This window comes from Argiope bruennichi, chromosome 11 (genome assembly GCF_947563725.1).
Source record: "Argiope bruennichi chromosome 11, qqArgBrue1.1, whole genome shotgun sequence".
NCBI classification, from domain to species: Eukaryota; Metazoa; Arthropoda; class Arachnida; order Araneae; family Araneidae; genus Argiope; species Argiope bruennichi.
The window spans coordinates 4,858,361-4,878,336 of NC_079161.1; the positions used below are offsets into that span (position 1 = coordinate 4,858,361).

Sequence of the window (19,976 nt, forward strand, 5' to 3'; positions counted from 1 at the left end):
CCCCATCTTAGAACTTCCACACCACACAAGCGGGAGGACGTTTGGCCCCTATAGATTTAGCGTGCACCGGACCCGCTTTCACGACTGTTCTTCCTTAGAATAGGGTCTCGAACTTGAAACCCTACAGTTCCGAAGTCGAGACCTTACAAGAATACAAACGAGTGCTGCACAATTCCCATTTCGGATTATCAACCTGAAAACTCAAAGTGCACTGGGTTTTTAAAAATTACGAGATTTCAAAAGCTGAGAATTTCACTTATGAAATGGCATGTTAAGCACAGTAAGAAAGGATGGACCTTGTTTTAAAATTAAAAAAAAAAGTTTTTTTAAATAAAACAATGACATATATTTATTTATAACAAAGGTAAAGGATTAAAATAACAAAACCAAATCTGATATAAATATGATTAAATATTGAATTATCAAAATAGTATTGTAATATCTTGATCCAGACATATCAAATAAGAAAGTAGCGTAACAAAGCATTCTTTTCTTTACAGCCTTATATGCATGCAAAAAACAACTTGTTCTCATCTAGGTTAATATTATTTACAGATATCAAATAACAGTTCAATCACGGAATAGTTCCTCGATCAAATCGGAGAATAAGTCGGAAAAAAAAACATAAACGACTGTTAGCTCAAAACTGCTTCTCCAGGGGCCGCTCCAGAAAATCGCCGATCTTTATCGGGTGGATGCTAATACAGAAACCCTAATCAAAGTTCGAAAAAATTCGAACTCAAGATTTTGATGAATTTCCATAGTTTAGACTTTTCTGCTTTCGAAAAACAAATTTTTGGAAAATGCATATCTATTTGTCCATTTATGTGTGACAAATATAACTCAGAAAACCCTTTGATCTAGATGGATGAAATCTGGTATATGATCTTTACATCAATATTGTATTATGTTTTCAGTAAAATCTATTGAGAGGAAGTCTGTCTGTTCGGCCGTTCGAATGTAAGTTAACACGTTTACTACAAAACAAAGAGAGCTAGATGGATAAAATTCGGCACTCAGATGTGGCATCCATATTGTTGACATCTGTAAAATCTTCAGACAAATCCAACTAGAGTTGGTACGTCTGTTGGTCTGTACTTTCAGAAGCATATAAACACAATGGCTTAAATATATCAAATTTGGCAAGATAATTTATGACTGCAATTATAATTCTGGGTCAAATTTTGGTTTCAATCGGGGGAAAAATACAAACTCACCTTGATTAAAGTATATGCGAGAAAGGTTTTGATAGATCACTCCTGTTTGTTAAAAATGCACTTTCATGAGTGTACTAAACAAATGAATTTTTAACCTTTTTATATTGGGAGCAATTATTTCTCAAACTCGCTATCAAGAAATGTCACTAGAATAAATCTAAATTTAATTTTAATTAATAATTAAACGTTCATTAAGTTCAGAAAATATGTCGCGAATGCTCGAAAATTCAATCTTGCAGCTCATTAGGAGGTAAATGAAGATTTGATTGCAAAATTCCATTGTTATAAACATCGGAAAATCGGATCGGCACGAGGATCATTTCAATCGATAGGGATGGGGTCCATTTCTTTTAAATCAAAATAGAAGTTCCGAAGCTCATATTATTTTTTCCAACTTTCACATCACTCATTTTCGAAATCTAATTCATTAAATGCATTTCAGAGAATACGTTTTGCTGAAAATTCTAAAAGTTTTACTCCACCTTTCAGTTGAGTACCTAACGCAATCCGTCGTCTGGTGGAAAAAGGAAACTATTTCATTCCACGCACTTGCACCATTCGTGTCCAGAATCCGAGTTTATTAACTTTTTCTGCGACTTGTTCCTGCGGAAAGAAAAAAACCCTGTTTCTTGTCCACTTGCAGGAAAACAAATGACTTTCGATCTGATCTATTAATGGACTTTCGGAAATCTCATCTATAATGCACGTGGACCCCTCTCACCCATTTCTTTGGGGCTTTCTTCATACGGAGTTCTCAAAACTTTTCATTCCACAATGCACGAAAAAATATCAAAAATACGTCCATCTTTATGTATTTAAGTCATCGCGTTTTCAGACCGAGAGGCGGTCAACCCGTTTTGGGGGTTTGCTGACACTTTGACAGGTGTCTACGCTGCAGATGTTCAATCTATGTATTGAATTTTTTCATCTTGCTCCCTTCATTTTGTAGCTGTCGTGTTAACTTGTGTTCAAACAGGCGGGTTGATAGACTTTTCTGAATGCATTTTGCTCCAAATGTGTTAATTTCTGACAAATAAATTTGGTGCAAAATTCGAAATGAACAAATTTGATGCAAAAACCGTATATCAAATTTCATCCGTCTATTAAAAGCGTTTTTGAGTATCTTTTTCGCAGGCAAATGTAAGTGGAAAAATGTTTTTCTTGAACTCAAGGAGGTCTGAAACGCAAAGAGTTGTCAGAATCTGGAGTTTTGGAGATTAGAATACTCTCTCTTTGAATACTTCATGTAAGAGAAAAAAATTGTCGCAAACGCGTCACTCAGCGATGGTAATCGTGGTCCAAATCGGACAAGGAATCATAAAGATTACTTTTACACAATTTAAGTGTTGATTGCATCATTTGCTGCAAATATTTATTTTTGTGTTTTAACTATTCACTATCTATTTTTAGGTGCTTATTTCAACTTTTGTCCCTACACGCTCTCATTGCTGTCATTCCGTTGGTGAAACCAAATAATAATAATAATAATATTGGATATAAAAGAAAAAGCTGCTGAACTTGGTGTTGAAATGATCAGGATCAGAACTTATCAGAGTTAAACTGGAAATGAAAAAGCAGATACACTAGTCAAGGAAGCTTTAATCTTAGAAACCCAAGAAATATCTTTCAGTGAATCCAAAATCCAACTCAGAAATGAGACTAAAAAACTAATAATCTAGGATTGGTAGATGAGATGGAATAATTCCATCAAGTGGCGAAAACTTATCAACATTTTAAAAACATTTCTGTCAATCGAATGGAGGGTGATTTTCATCTTAACCGAGTATACACTGGGCATGGTGTATTTTCTGTGTGTCAAATTCGTTTCTTTGACAAAAGTTCGACTTGTCATCGAAGGAGGATCTATCAATCACGTGATCAAATGCCTGTGTACTATGGCGTAAACACAGATTCAGATAGTCAAGAAATGGGATGTCTCTTGACGTCGAAGAACTCATAAAAATGCCAGTCATTCAATTTTCTATTAGGGACATTTTGTCAAATCTTTTATATTTAGCTCTCTCCTTATGTAAAAAGTTAACGTACATCAATGTATTTTATGCATTTTTAATGTTTCACAATCTAATATGTAATATAAAATGTAATGTTTTTTCTGTTCTTTTTCTGTACCAATATGCGTTTTCTCTAGAAAGTTTTTTGTTTTTGTTTGTTGTTGTTGTTGTTTGCAAGTGTCCGTTGCCCTCAAGTGCCGTTTGTTTCATCGTGCAAGGTGGGAATGCTCTTCGGCGGCCCCATCAAATTTCCCGCATGGCCTCTGGCTCGGTCGGGGTATCGCTTGCATTACAGATGTTCCAATTATCATTGTCGTAAAGATAAATGCCGAAAATCCATATTATTTTTCTACTTCATCTTCAAAATTTTATTTTATAGTGGTTTCCCTATCACTAACATGAATTATGCTACGGGCAACACTATAAGAGATAAGCTACTGTTTTATCATACGGAGTTTCAATTTTCTTTCCAGGAAAATGTCAACAACGGAAATCTAAGGTCTTTTCAACCACAATCCTATAATTTAAAAGGATTACAACAAAATCTTATTATTGATTTTTACGTACAATTGTTTGCGATGAGTTTTCAGCTGGAGTTTTTAAATAGATAATTTACATATTTTATATCATGTGTTTTCTTGTGTTAAGGTTAATCTTTTCAAAGCATATCATTTAGAAAAAAAAATTATCGAACATATAAAAATGAATTTTTGTTTGTTCGCATTTTATGCGCTGCTGTACCATTCGTCCGATTGCGATAAAGGTTTGCTATTGGATTCTTTTTTGGAACAAAAAGCAATAAGTTGGAAAACAAGCTCACTTATTGCTTTGAACCCAGAAAATCCATATTTTTCACATGATCAGTTGTATGTTGGATGCTCACGTATGGTATTGCCAAGAAATGTATTTGTTTTTGATGAAGACGAAAAAACAAAACAAAAAAAAAATATTGCCTGCCCTAAAATATACTTCAATAATAAAGTCAAAAAATAGAATAAATATTATTTATACTTCTCCTTTATATATCATTCAATTTCAATTAATGTATTCATTAACGACAAGAAAACAGATATCATTCTTTCTATCATTCCTAATTAACCTAGATAGCTACTTCAAATGATATTTCCAAAATTATTTCTTCTGCGGCAGCAACGCGCCGGGGCACCAATTAGTCTTCTATAAATTCTAAACTTCGCTTATTTAACAAAGCTCTAATGTTATGATTTTTAGTTTGCAACTTTATTTACGTGTTAATATATTAGCGCTTTCGCATCTGCCTTTCCATTCAATAATGTTTTAATGATATGATTTACTCATTATTATTTACTTCGCTTTTTATGAAAGCCATTTCTAAATATAAAGAAAGGTAATCGGATTTTGAATCTATACTGTAACGATTCCCCTTTTATTCATGCCGGCCAGATGTAACGCTACCCGTTTTCTCACACATAGTTATGTGCCTACGGACTGCCAGATGTGGATCCTTTTCACTAGTAGAGTCATTGTGTTTAGTCATTTGTTGTATCTAGGTGAAGGACCAGACATGTGTGTCTCGTCAAAAAGATTTCTCATGTCTTTAAGGGAGAACAAACATCCAGATAGTAAACTTTTTCGCCTTATGAAGAGACTCCTCAAATCTTCAAGAAACGATCAATCACCAGCAACCATTGTCATAGGGTCAAACTCAGGTGGACGTCGGTCATTAAAACGTAAAGGCAACCGTTCTGCGCGCTTTTTAACTGCCAGAAAAGCAGAACTATAGGAATCTATTGCGGACACTTGTGCAAACGCTTGACCGACAACATTGGCCACATCTAATGGGGGAGAATGCACCATATTTCCTTCATTTAAAACAGGAATGGAAGTTTCGGTGTAAATTCCATTAGCAGCCTTTACCTTCTTCCACAAAGTTTTACTAGAGGTATTGGATATAACAGAAAAGGCAAAATATATCCAGGATTCTCTTTGGCTATACCGGCGAATGCGGCGAGCTAGCGCTTTTGCACTTTTAAAAGCGATAAGGTCCTCAGTTATTGGGTATTTTCGAAAGATGTTCCCTAACTTTTTCTGCTGTTTGTGACTATCACGGCAAGCTTCATTCCACCACGGTCTGCAAAATTTTTTAAATGTGGGGAACTCTTTGGAATAGTGGTAATTGCGGCATTTATTATAGTATCAACGACATGTTGTACTGCTTCCGATATGTCTGATGTACTGACCATAGCCTGAGTGATATCTGCCAGTTTCATGAATGCAGCTCAGTCTGCTCGTTGGAAAAGGTAACCTTGGGGGCGTGCAGTCGCATTACCTCCATCAGCATATGAGATGACAACTGGGAAATGGTCACTATTGTATAAATCTTTTTCAACAGAAAAGGTCATAAATGGCAAGAGTTCAGGAGAGCATATGGCTAGATCAAGGCTATGGAAGGTACGTGTAGGTCCATGGAAGTAAGTCGTCTCTTCACTATTGAGCAAGCAGAGACAGTTGTTAGAAATAAACTGCTCAATTTGCCTCCCACGAGAATTCGTGTTATCCGAACCGCACAACGTACTGTGGCCGTTGAAATCTCTTAGTAGAATAAAAGGCGAAGGAAGCTGGTCCACTAAGTTGTCAAGATCTTGTTGATGTATATCATTAGGTGGTAAATATATAGAACAGACTGTGACCAAAGATCGTACATGAACCTGTACAGCCACAGCCTGAAGAGAAGTATACAAATTTAGAGGTGTGTTCGGATACAGATTGGATGTGAAGATAAAGACCCCCCCCCCCCAGAACAGTTGGCTCCAGTGCCTGCATCTTTCCGAACACAGTTATATCCACGTAATTTAATGGTAATATTGGATGTCATGAAAGTTTCTTGAACACCAATACAAACAGGATGAAACTTGTTAATGGTGGTCTTGATATCAAACAATTTGAGCCGAATGCCGCAACAATTACAGGAGACGAAGGTACCCATTATGAGAGAGATATCGATGGGGAAAGATAATGCGCATTTGTTGGAATTGCCAAATCTTCGCAATTCATCCCGAGATCATTTTCATCCTCAGAAGGATGCAACTTTATATCGGGGCTATTGAGTATGCCACCAAAGATGGATGATAAGTCGCAGGGTGTTGTCCGTTGCCAGCCCCAGAGAGACAGAATTTTTTGACTTTGCTGCTTTTAGCTTCAATGGGAGATCTTTTTGAGAAAGGTCTCGTTTCGCTAATCTTAATGTGAGCGACGATGTTTTTGATTTTCGTTTAGGTTTCTCTCTAGTTTCCTTGGGAGGATCAGGGTTATTGCTGATGGAGTTTTCAGTGTCTGAATGAGAAGTTTCAATATTATCTGTTGTTTTTGTAGATTGTTTAATACAATTTGCACATGAACAATTAGCACAAAACGTTTTTTGAACTACGGAAGCATAAGTAATACCAGGAGTAGGAGTCTGAGCTTGAACTCTACGCCTGGCTTCAGGATAAGTTATATTTTCTTTAATTTTTATTGTTGCGATTTGTTTTTCTAGCTGCCAACGCGGACAGGATCTGGAGTAAGACGTATGATTATCACCGTAGTTCACGCACTTTTCAGGTGCGACACATTGCTGGCTATCGTGGCCTTTTTCTGCGCAGCGTGCGCAAGTGTCGCTTCCACGGTAATTTAATTTTGAGTGGCCAAAGCATTGGGACCTGAAACATCTGAGTGGATTCGGGATATAGGTTTTAACAGACAACTTGATATAGCCGGCATAGACATATTCAGGCAGTTTAGGAGATTTGAATGTCAGAATGTGGCGCTTTGTTTCAATTATTTCACCATCCCTCTTGATAGTAATGCGTTTTACATTTATTACTCCCTGGGGTCTCATTTCCTCTGTGATTAATTCGACAGGGAGATTGAAAATTTCATTACAGGTACATACCTCTTTGGATGTATTTAGTGATTGGTGAGGACTAGGGATTGCAATACCGGACCAAAATTTCAATACCGGTATTCGGTATTTTTAAAATCTAAATACCGGTATACCGGTTTTAATACCGGTATTAGAAATTTTAGAAAAAGAAAGAATACAAGGTGTTACTTTGTTTTATTTGCCAGTTTTATAAGATAGTGTAAATATCACAAAAAATATGTAACTTGTAAATTATAACAATATATAAAGCATCACAAAAAAGTAAAAGAACAACTTATTTATTTAAATCACAAAAAATGTGTAAATATCACTATTACAAATTTTTGATCTTAAAAAACATAATGCATCAATTGTACTGTCATTAAGCCTGAAAAGTAATTTTGTGTAAAAATTACCAGCTGTCGAAAACGCTCTTTTGGCATCTACGCTATTTGGTGATATTGTTAGCAATACGCAATATACTTTTTCCAAGTACTTACCTCTAAGTCCCTATCTTCAAATAAATCAATTTCTCGTCGGATGGTTTTGGATGTAACTGATTTCTGTATTGTATTTTGGTTCGTTGAATATATTTTTATTTATTGCTAATTCTAATTTTTGTTCAAGAGACAATTCCTTTTCACTATCGACATTAGTGTCATCATAATCTTCGATAACTGAACCGAATTCTTCTGAATGTATATAGGTTTGTGGGTAAAAAATTGTAAGAAAATTTACTGTAAACTTAATCAGATTTGAATTGATTATTTTCTTTTCTTCTTTTTCATTTTCATTTTCATTTTTAAAATCATTATAATTATGTAAATACCATAAGACATTTTCTATTTCGGTATGCCTTTCTTCTGTGCGATTTTTCAATGTAATATATAATTCTTCAGATAGTGATGTGTGCTGTTCTTTCCTGACTGCAACATGAAATTTATTGTTGTATTAGCTGTTAATAAATTAAAACCTCTCCGACATAATGCCTCTATAGTCAGTTTTATTGGAAGTAGAGCTGATATAGTTCTGGATATTAAGTTGAATTCACTATCTGAAAAATTAATTTACAGATTTAAATCGATTATTGCTTTTTGGATTGAATTTCTCAGTTTCAAAAATCGTTCCATCATTAGGAGTAAACTGTTCGAACGTGTCTTAGAATCTATTATTAATATATATTCTGTTTTATTTTCAGTTAGTATATATTTTTGTAATATGGCATTTTTTGTAGGGGAAAGTTTAAATATTTTAACAATTTTTCGAACTTTATAAATTATAGGAAGCAATTCTTAATGGGTTAATATTTCATCCTCATTAGCAATATCTTCTTCAACAATTACATTGTCATTATCTTCATTGTCAATATCACTCTCACTGTCACTCTCTTCAAAGTTGGAATCCGAAGTTTCTATATCCAAAGTATTTGGATTCTTCTGCTCTTTATTTTTTTGGTATAATACATCTATTACTCCTAATTGAATTCCATGAGCATAGTACAATTGCTGATTTGCACCAATCAACTTTCCAACTTTTTTCATAACTGTTTCTCCATTAGTCGTTATCGATACAATATCTTCTTTCAGGGATAATCCATGTTTCGCTAATTTAGATTTAAGCAATTAATTAATCCATTCATTAGCTAATTAATTTCGTCCGTTAGGGAGACATAAAAACAAAAACGTATACTATTTTACTTTTATGTATACTATTATGTTGGCGATCCTGAACATATAGTGGAGACAATTTAAAAGGTTTCTAGTAAATACCGAAAAACCGGTATTTAAACTTGTGAATACCGGTATTACAAAATTGTAAAATAGCTCAAAATACCGGTATTCGGTATCCCGGTATACCGGTATTGCAATCCCTAGTGAGGACTGATACTAACTCGAATTGTTGTTAAAGCTTTCAGCTTTTGTATATTCTGGGCTCTTTTTCGAATGTTGACCTCTACCATCAAGTCACCAGACCTCATCTTTTTAATTGATTTCACTTCACCAACAGTAGCTGTGATTGCCTTTTGCACTAAAAATGGATACACTGTCTGAAAAGTTTCATTTTTATCTGATAATCGCTTTACTATAAAATATCTATCAAAATGTTGTTCCAAATTAAAATTTGTAGAAACAATGTGACGCCCACTAAACGGACCCTTATTGCTAGTAGCCATGCGATATTGTATGAAATTCAGGCCCGACCGCACCACTCACCACGGATCCCAACAAGGGAAGGCAGCCACCGGCTCTGGACACCTCCAATCTCGGCACTTACCCTAGTGCTAATCGGTACCTATACGCTGGGAGTTACCCCTGGGGACAGTGACCACCTTTAACGCCAAGCCCAAGGATCGCTTGATCCTTGGGCTTCCCCCTTCGCTTGATCCCTAGCAGACTAACCATGCAGGTGGTTAGGTACCGGCCGATTGATACACCGGGGACCACAGTGCACCACCCGTCTAATGGGTCTCCACGCACGGCCAACACGTGGTGTTTTTGGCTGTCCATGAGAAGCAAGAAGCAAACAAAGCGGCGACATCTTCTCATGGAGAGCTCCCTCGCTTGCCGTAAAGGGACGGAAAAAACACAGCAGAAAGCAGAGGGCGTAGAGAAGTGGGAACCGAAAAAGAGTAAAGATCCCTTTAAACCTCGGGATTGGGACACCCGTACTCACCTATAGTAGGTGTGCCCCTGAGGGGGATGACGCCTTTGGAATAAACTTTAATTTATTTCACCACGGAGGGTAATAATTTGTACACGGGGACGAATGGTGGAACACCTTAATGGCACCTGAAAATAAGAGCAAAATGATAGAAAAGTTTCCGTTTAGTGACTTTACTAACAGATTCTCATAGAGATTTCTTTGATGCGCTGACTTAGGAAGGGATAGAGATTGTCAGCTTAGGAAGGATAATCTTAGATGTCTTTGAAGGGAATGCGTAGGTGTTATGGATTTTTATGCCTTCGCTTTGAGAGTAGAAAATGCACAAATCATCAGTTTGATGATCAGCTCGTTTAGAAATAAATAAAAAAGTGGAGTTGGATCAGGAAACAAGAGAAAATTTTAGAATAAGGTAATATAGGCTAATTTGAGATAAAATTAGGAAATTATATATAAGAGAGAGAGATAATGTGCTCTTGGGCTAAAAAGATCTAAACGCTGCAGATAATATATTATTATGCTAGAAATCCAAACGAAAGGTACTCTTGTCAGTAAATTTAGTTTACATTAAAGAATAATTAATTTTCTTATAAAGTTCGTAAAAGATGGCATATGGAATCTTGCCCAAATAACTCTCAGGATCTAATGGATTTAATAACCTTCACCCATCGAGAGCCCGACTGTCGTCCGAAAACAAAGAAAGGCGACACGTACTACTGTTCCTGTTTTCCAACAGTGTTAACTCTGCACAAAACGAATCTCGCAATGTGTGTGAAACAAATTTTTCGTTTTTATTAAGGCGACGCATTCCCCATATGTTTTTTCCATGCATGATTGTTATAAAGGTGGGAGGTATTGATTGACGCGTTGTTTGGCGTTTCGTACTGATATTCTTCTGCTGAGAGTTAAAAAAAAAAAAGATTCATTATTCAGGAGGAGAGATTGTCACGAATCTGGAATTCATTACGAAAAAGGGGTCATTCTTCGAGAGAGGGTTTTCGGTTGCGATCATACCGAAATAGTGCGCAATAAAGCTCTTGAAAGTGGGTCGCAGAAATTCCGAAGTGGTAGTAATATCCCCTGTGTTGGTTCCATTCAACTTCTCAACAATCCAATTAGATTATTTTGTCCCATCATTTTTATTTAGCACGCAAACACGCTCACCGGAGCATTTTTTTTATCATGAATTTATTATTTTTTTTTATTTGATTGTGAATCTATTAATTTATTTTTTATTTTTTGTTAATTTAGTTATTTATTACTTTTTATTATGAATTTTTTATTGTGAATTTATTTATTAATTAATTTTTTCTATTTCATTGTGAATCTATTCATTAATTTATTTTTATATTTTATTGTGAATTTAATTATTTATTATTTTAATTGTGAATTTTTTTTATTGTGAATTTATTTATTAAATAATTTATTATTTTATTTTAAAGCTATTTATTGATTTATTTTTATATTTTATTGTGAATTTAGTTATTTATTATTTTTTATTGTGAATTAATTAACTTATTTATTATTTTATTGTAAGGCTATTTATTAATTTATTTTTTATTTTATTGTGAATTATATTATTTATTTTATTGTTAATTTATTATTTTTATTTTATTGTTAATTTATTATTTTTATTTTATTGTGAATCAATTTATTATTATTATTATTATTTTATTTTAGAATGACCAAAATGCTATAACCATTCGAAATCACATTATCATATATCGAATTCTATAGAGTCGCTATTTGAAATTATGCTCAAAGCTGTTTTTGTGCACATATATTGTGCATTTTGTGCATATTGATCCATGGCGGGGGATATGGATCGTATGAAAAAGTGTTCTGATGCTTCATAAGCAGTTGAAAAACATATTATTTGCAACATATTAGAAAGTTTTTTTATCAGATCAATTGGAACTTTATCAAAAAATGTTCCTCATAATGAATACAAAACAAATCCCGTCGATGTAGAAACTGATTTTTCCAAACAAGACAAAAATTATTTTGCGAAAGGAAAATTTTCATTTTTTTTTTTTTTTTTTTTTTTGCTTATACTTTAAATATAATACATAAAAATTCTTTGTACATTTTTGATAAAATTGGTGATTTAATATGAATTCTTTTTTTATTTTTATAATGTGATTATGTAATATCGGATGAACCATCTTTTGCTTTCTTTTTAAATTACTTTTTTTATTACACTTCATTCATATTATGCATTTTTATAATTTTTTTTTTCATATACTGCATGAAAATTCGAGCTGAAAAGGAGCGCATAAAATCAGATTTGACTTATAAAGCACTTTTAATCTATGGCGAACTGATTCATTCTTATTCGTTTCATCTTTTCTTTGTGCATTTAAAAATTTCTGTTGATTGGAGATTTTGTCGATGAAAAGAGAATAGGATTCTATAGGGCCAAACAAACGACTATCCATATCCCGAACAGTAACAAAAAAAATTACTTTTTGGAAACTCATTAATCCATAGAATAATTAATGCATTTCATGATACTTTTGCATCAAGTTATAGTACAAGTAACTTAATTTTAATGTATGAGTTCTAATATATGATTTTCAGTGGCTATAAAAGGACGGGTACAATAATTGCTTTTTTTACATCTGTGTCTTCTCGTTTATCCAAAGAATTTTAGATGACTTGAAAATTCGTGCATTTAACTCTCTACTTTCTCAATCCGGCTTGTCCGCAATACATATTTCATCGGTGATGAAAGAGTTTTGATTCCGGGATACTTTCAAGAGATTACAGAAAAAATTAGGAATTCATTTCGCGAAGCTCCCGAATATGAATAAAAGTGAACTTTCACTATACGAAATATTATTACAAAACAAAACGTTATTAAAAGTTATATTTTTTATTTATTAAACTTCCTGTTGCATTAAAGGATAAAAATACTAAAAAGTGAAAATAATGTCATTAAATTAAAAGAACTGGGAATTTCATTTATTAAAGTTAGTTTTTGTTAAAAATTTTAGATCCAAGACAAATATTATTTGTAACGTTAACAGATATACAAAGTTTTTTTTAAGCTGGGCTAATTTTTACATCAGAAATTAAAATAAAAAATGTTTTACGAAGATATATATAATATTTTTTAGTAATTGGATTTTGCAAAAGAAGTAAATTTTAAAAGAAATGACAATTTTATGCGTTTTTGTGTTTTTAAAACAATGCACAACTTTTATACTTTCGTCACTTAATTATTGAATAATAATTTAACTAAATGTCAATTTCATACATGAGAAATCCCATCGTTGCGAAAGAAAAATCCAAGAATTCATAATACTAAATTTCAAAATAGTCTGTTCAGTAAGAAATAATCAAAATAATTTTTTTCCTCTTTTCAGTATTCTAAACTGTATATTAAATTTTTTTTATTAATATTTTCTTTTAAAATTATTATTTCACATGATTTAGACAAAAACATATAAAGTGCAAGATTGTAAGATTAAGCATGAAAACGGGCTCTAAAAATGTAAAAGAGTTTAACGGACAACCAATTAAACAATACGTTACACTTACAATTACATAACAACAATCCTGCATTTAGCCAATACTTAAATTTACAGTTTAACATAATTAATTCTCAAGGTCGGTAGGTTTACATGCTCACAATCTTGCAGCTAGCATCGTACTGCCATACTTTGGATTGGCGAGGAGATTGGCGCACTGGCATTATTTGAGAGTATTACAATTCGAAGGGGTGGCGCTTGGTTGGTGCTTTGGCATTATTAGAGAGTGTTGCACAAGACATTGAATTTTAATTTCAAGGAATAAGAATCCGTTTTAACAAAGCACATATCAATGATATAACTTTATTTCGTAAAACAAAACTATGATTCAGAATTATGTTCATAACCTTCGAGTGACCTATCATTAAAATCCGTTTACAGAAAAAAGTTTTTATAAGTTTTTTCAAAATTTGAATTTTTGAAAACATTTATCAAAATTTGAATGGTTTGACTAAACACGCAAGAAAATTAATATTAGTGAAAAGATCAGGAACTCTATTCATTTTGAAAACAAAACAAAATCAAAAATGTTCTTTGATTAAAATATTTTATTTTAAGCATTTTTAAATATATATTTAGGAATATGTGATAGAGGGCACCAAATTTAATACCGTAAATTTCCTATTATATGAGAAATATTTAAGTTGAGTTCTGTTGTATATGCTTTACTTAATAAACAAATAAATTTTTCTATAAATAGTAGTTTAAAAAAGATTTTAACTGAAGATTGGTTAATTCTAAACAAATTATGTAACAGAAATAAGAGCTCTGCATTGAAAAGAGGGATATTTTCTCTTGCGTTCAATAAGGCACAAATGAATTCCGTTATATTCTCTCCGCATGCATCTTTTACAACCTAAGGTAGAATAGCACTTGGATTACCAAACACACTTTTCAGCCGCAACTGTACCAGTCAGAGACACCTGTGGATTTTCCATCATCTGTAGCGAGAAAGAAAGAAGAACAAGTTAATTTCAGCCTTCCATTAATAAACAAATCCCCGTTTACAAATGAGTTCAGTTTGAAATTGGCTTCAGGAGCCAGAGGGTTAAGTGGTTCTCCCATTCTTGAAATGAGATGGTACCTAATCACTAGTTTAGAATATGTGGAGGCGAAGTTTCATTTAGTTATATTAACGTTCCGTTTTAAAGCAACACTAGGGTTTGGAATGGACCTCGTCATTTTAAACCACGGTCAGATGACGAGGACGACCCTGAGCTGGCACCCACCTTTCCAAACTTCCACATCACATCACACCAGCTGGCATATGTAGAGGTGAAAACGAACTTCACCCATTTGAAGATAAATAACAAAGATGATCCTACCATTTGAATGAAAGGAGGAGAGTTCTCCTCTCCACTTTCTGGTACACAAGGCTCTTTCATCTGCAATACATCACTGAAATCGGCAGTTTCCTGAGTAGACATTCATCGAAAAGACCGCAAATGAAAGAATGGCGGATATATGGAGTCATTGCAAATCCGCCGTCATGATTTACTTTGGATAAGAAAAAATCTGTCGGTTTGTTTCCTTTGTGTTTATAGCGTAATTAAAATACAAAATACTCTTGTTTGGTTTTGCTTTCTTGAACCCAATTAAAACAGCACGCTTAAGATGGACTGGGAATTAAAATCTGGAGCTACAATGGTCTGTCGTGAATTTTATTTGTTGACGAATACCCATTTCAGTGACTTATTGCAAATGAAAGACCAAATTTTTCCCGATATGGTTCATTTTAAACTGATTCGAAAACGGATGGAACGGACAAGTTTCCGGAAAAACTGACATATTGTAGTTAGTAACGACATTCAATTTTATAGATTTTAATGCAAATTTGATTTTACGTTTCGCCAAATGTTTCGATGCTTTTCAGCAAACTGATTCAGCTGAATAACGGCAATTGAATTCATGTTGTATCAAATAGCAAAGTGAAAGGTTTCTTAAATTCATTCCATATTAATCATTTAACAGTCGAAAAAGTCAATAATCTGATCGCCAAAGGCCTTGTGCCTACAAGAGCAGTTCTGTGTCGGATTTTTGTATCAGTCAGTAAGGAAAATCGTGTCTAAATCACAACTTCGCCTTTATTGGAGAATGCGCTTGAAGATTTTGAGGAGACTACTCCCGCTGGTTTGATACTCGCACACGCGCGATTCCTCGCTCCGCAATATAGTGAATATGCAATTTGGACGTCCTTTACTGTATCGATACAAATATACACTTCAAGAATATATCCTTTACTGAGAATATATCCTTTTGTTACCTTTTAAAGGGACAGACAGATAGGCTCCCTCTGAGTGAATTTCGTTTCATATTTTATAGAAATCTGCACACTTCCTGTAAATACTATCCATCCATTTTCATCTTTCTAGCTCAAAATATTTTTTAGTTCTCGTGTTCACTGATAGACAGAAACCTAACAGCGAGAGCGTCTCTTCTCATAAAGATGTGATCGCTTTGCATGGCAGTGGCGCACAATAGATACGAAATAGTAACCTTTCATTGGCATTTTCACTGAATTTATCGGGTGTTTTTTTGGTAAACATCTTGGCGATTCATCTTTGGCACGAAGTTAATACAATCCGAAAACAATTTATTTCGGAATAATTATAATTATCAATGGTATCCAACAATAACAACCCGAATATGTGCCTTAGACGCGTTTTTTCCGTCCAGTTGAAGCAAAAAGTGGACACAGAACTACACTCGTTGTCACAAAATCTCTTGTCAAATTGCGCTTTTGAGTTATCGCGTTTACATACTTGCGGAAGTACAAACCGACAGGCGGTCCATCCCTTGACGGAGTTCTTTCCAACTTTGATATATAAGTCAAAGTTCGACTTGTCAACGTGGCAACGAAGACGGATCTATAAATTCACGTGATCAAAAATAGTGTATCGGATTGGATCAAAGAAATTGGATGTCTCTTGAAATCGAAGAATTCATAAAAATTCTAGTCATTAAATTTTCTATTAGGGACATTTTGTCAATTTTTTTGTATTTAGCTCTCTCCTAATGTAAAAAGTTAACACTCATTTAATGCATTTTCATTGTTTCACAATTTAATATGTAATGTAAAATGCAATGTTTTTTTAAAATTATTTTTCTGTACCAACATGTGTTTGTTTATTGTTTGCAAGGGTCCATTGTCATCATTTGTTCCTTCCTGTTAGGCGGGGTTGCTCTTCGGCGGCCACATCAAGCTTCCCGCATGGTCGGGGTATCGCACAGTGTGATATTATAAATGAAACCTCACATAACCAGCAAACAGAAATGTCAAAAAAATGCCTCACTTAATTAGCTTAATTAAATTAATATATTTCATATTAATTTAATTTAATTCTTAAATTAAATTAATATATTTCATATAACGAGTGATACAGATATCATGACGTCACATTCAAGATCATGTCTGTTTCTCTTGCTAAGTTTGTCTTTTAATCATTTCATTTTTTTTTCAAAAAGAGACTGAACATAGAAAGCATATTGTTATATATATCATCATCATCTTCATAAAAAAAAAAGAAAGAAAAAAAAAGAGGTATTTTGGCAAGCATCATGGTTTAACTTTGTCATGAGAAAAAGAAGTTCAGCTAAACTTGGCTTAATAAGCTCCTCCCATAACGAATGATTCGCATGATGTAAAAAAAGTGACTTGCTTAACGAGCGATGTTTCGCAAAACGAGTGTCGTGGAGACACCGTGACATCTCATGCTGATTGGTCTATATCAATCTTGTTTGGAGAGAACCATTACATTTATACATGGAAAGAGCTTCAATTGGATAGTGCTACCGAACAGGATTCTAAGGAATTTGAGCAAAGGTGGAGGAACCTAAATCGACGAAATTGTGTTTCTGGCAAGAATTATGGAGCTAGTGGAACTTGCACTCACTCATTAACAAGTGTTACTTGCAATCACTTCTTATCAGAGACATGGAGTGTCATTCTCACACTGACTTTGATTAATTATCATGCGTCGTTCGTTGTAAATACACCAAATTATATATAAAGATGAACTTTAAAATATAGCAGCTATTTAATGCTTGAGCGCAAATGAAACTAATGAGTGAGCGCAAGTTACAACCAAATTATGGAACTAGAAATGAGTAGTAAGGGCATCGATGAGCTGGTGGAGGGACTTAGGCAGAATTACAGAAAAACTTAGTGGAGTTGCATTCCGTAGCAGATCAAAAAGCTACAGAAGAGGAAATAATAGACTCAATAGAACAATGAGTTTCCAGTGAGCAAATGAGGTAAGTAGAAGCTAAAATCATGAGAAATTATTGCATTGAAATTATTGCGCTGAAAAGCATCCCTCTATAAAGGCAGTGGCTATATGCGCTACAAATGCATTTAACGATGGTGTTGTTCCTCAGTTTCATCAAATTTTGATGCATACCAAAAATTAAATGGCTTTAGATATATTTCTTTAAAAAAAAGCAAAGATTATCTATACTTATAATAAAGCTCAATGTGTGTGTGTGTTGGCGCTCTACAGGCCAGGTCATTTGACATACAGCTATCAAATTTGGTACATGTATACCTTAGAGGTCGGGAATGTGCACCTGGGGTCCCTTTTTTTGAAATTTTAATTAGAATTTTAATTATTAATTAAAAACTAACTTTCCCGCCAAAAGAATCTTCCATTTTCCCCACCGCCAACTTTTCCGCCAAAAAATCTTCCATTATCCCCAGCGCCAAACGAGAAAGGCTTCCGTTGTTTTTTTCTCCCAACAGTAATGAGGCTAGGGTTAAAATTTTTCGGCGGATTATTTCAATCGGTTCTGCTTATTTTCTTAATGTTTGATGCATTTAAAATTAAACATTGTTAATGAATCAATCTTTCAGATTCATTCTGAAGTACTTTTGAATTAAAATAAAACAGAATAAAGGAAATTAAAAATTTCTAATCCGCATAGCGTTACCCCAACTGGCGTAGAAAAAATCACGTATTTGCGTTACGTAACCGGCGAAGAAAATTCACGCATGCGCATTCTGTTCTGATTGTTGCCATGACAACATGTATATGCTTATAGTTTTAAGTACAACGTTTTTTAAGTAGTTTTTTTAAAACCTGTTTTCAACCGTTTATTTTAAACGATTCGTTTTATTTTCTTAGTGTTTGATGCATTTAAATTTAAACATTGTTAATGAATCGATCTGCTCATAATGAATCTAAGAAAATTTTGTTGACCAACTCTTGAGATATTACATAAATTTAAAAAAATATTCTTTAGTGCCCATAAAGTTTAAACGCTGAGTGACTCTATTTTCAGTAATCAGATTATAAAAAAATGCTTTGTTTCAGTAAAAAATATTATTATATTAATTGAAGATAAATTCTTTCCACTTTAATTTAAAGCATAAATTCTACGGGCGCTAACAGAAAATGAGAGAGATACATATTACGTTATGACTGAAGGCCTTTATAATATTATGAATGAATTATATGATAATCAAAATTTGAAGTTTTAAAATATTTTGATGAAGAAGCTATTAAAGTAGAAATTGCATAAAATATTTAATTATTAAAATTTTAACGAACATTAAGATTGGCGAACCGGCTGGTCGCCAAAGGCGGCTAGTAAATAATAAATTACAGTTGTTGTTTTTTTTCGAAATGGAATGAATTGTTCTATTTCATATATATACCTGTGGGAAATACTGTTTCTCTGAAGGAGTCTTAGGCATTAAGAGTAAAATCCTGGAACGAATTCTGTTCGTGAAGCGAGGTTCCACTATATATCCACGCGATATGTTAAATATGTGTACTAAATTTTTATAAATTTGGCTCGCCATTCTTTAGTGCTATATTTGCGCAATCGGTTAATTGAATATCCTCACACTGGATTTTGATTAATATTTAATAGAAATCTACAAATTTAGTTTAAAAAAACCAGACGCAAAATTTCATCCGCTGGTGCAAAACATTTTTGAGTATCGTCTTTGTTACAGACGGGAGATCTGACATTTCCCAAAAGTGTGTTTTTCAAACTCCAGGAGGTTTAAAACGTGGTGATTAATCGAAATCTAGTATTTGAATTTTTTTGACAATTACAGTATTTTCTTTGCACTTCGCATAGGAGAAAATAAAAATGCGTTTTTCGACTCAGAGAGGTATGAAACGTGGAAATTTATCAAAACGTGTTCGAATTTTCGACGATTGCAGTATTTTATATTTAATGTACTTCGTATGCGAACAAAAAATAAATAAATAAAAATAAAAAGTAAGCATATTCCCCAGACATATATTAACATATCCGATTTGTTTAAGCTGTTCTGAAAATCGAATTGGCCATGCTTTACGTTTGCAAAGTTGATCTTAATGTGTCAACACCTTTTCAACTAAATTCTAAATTAATCATTTGGTTCTGGTACCTTTCGCTTCACTTGTTTGGTCCCAGTTTCTCACGTTTGGTCATGACTCAGGCCTCAGAAGAAAATAACAAAATCGATGGGGTCGTGGCGTCTTACGTGGCATGGAATTTAATTGGAATAAAGAGGGGGTGGAGAGGGCTCTTCCCCTCCTGCTACACACCCGGAAGAGGTTATGCGACACGAAATGCTGTTTCGAAATAAGGTCTGCCATATTAGCCGAAATTCGCCAATGGGGACGACATGAGTGCGGAATGAAGTATTTTTTAAATCGAATGCTGAGTTTATTGTGCAAAG

The 19,976-nt window shown here is 33.7% G+C and overlaps 2 protein-coding genes across 3 annotated transcripts in view; one reads left to right on the forward strand and one right to left on the reverse strand.

Moving 5' to 3' along the window:
* The window catches only part of LOC129957528 (uncharacterized), a 133,573-nt gene that overhangs the window by 19,101 nt on the left and 94,496 nt on the right, over window positions 1–19,976 (forward strand). Inside the window, exon 1 of one of the 2 annotated variants that reach the window (XM_056069874.1) lies at window positions 17,267–17,557. The exons of the other annotated variant lie outside the window; for it this stretch is intronic. The gene's annotated coding sequence lies outside the window, so the exon portion shown is untranslated. Of the gene's footprint in view, window positions 1–17,266; window positions 17,558–19,976 lie in introns of those variants that run through there. 2 annotated transcript variants of the gene reach the window in all.
* On the reverse strand, window positions 6,309–7,085 carry LOC129957289 (uncharacterized). The gene has a single exon (XM_056069552.1). It carries the CDS (start codon window positions 7,083–7,085, stop codon window positions 6,309–6,311), a length of 777 nt encoding a protein of 258 aa, XP_055925527.1.

Bases quoted from the DNA above. Each gene is read 5' to 3' on its own strand.
- LOC129957289 (XM_056069552.1), bottom strand. From the start codon at position 7,085: ATGAGACCCCAGGGAGTAATAAATGTAAAACGCATTACTATCAAGAGG.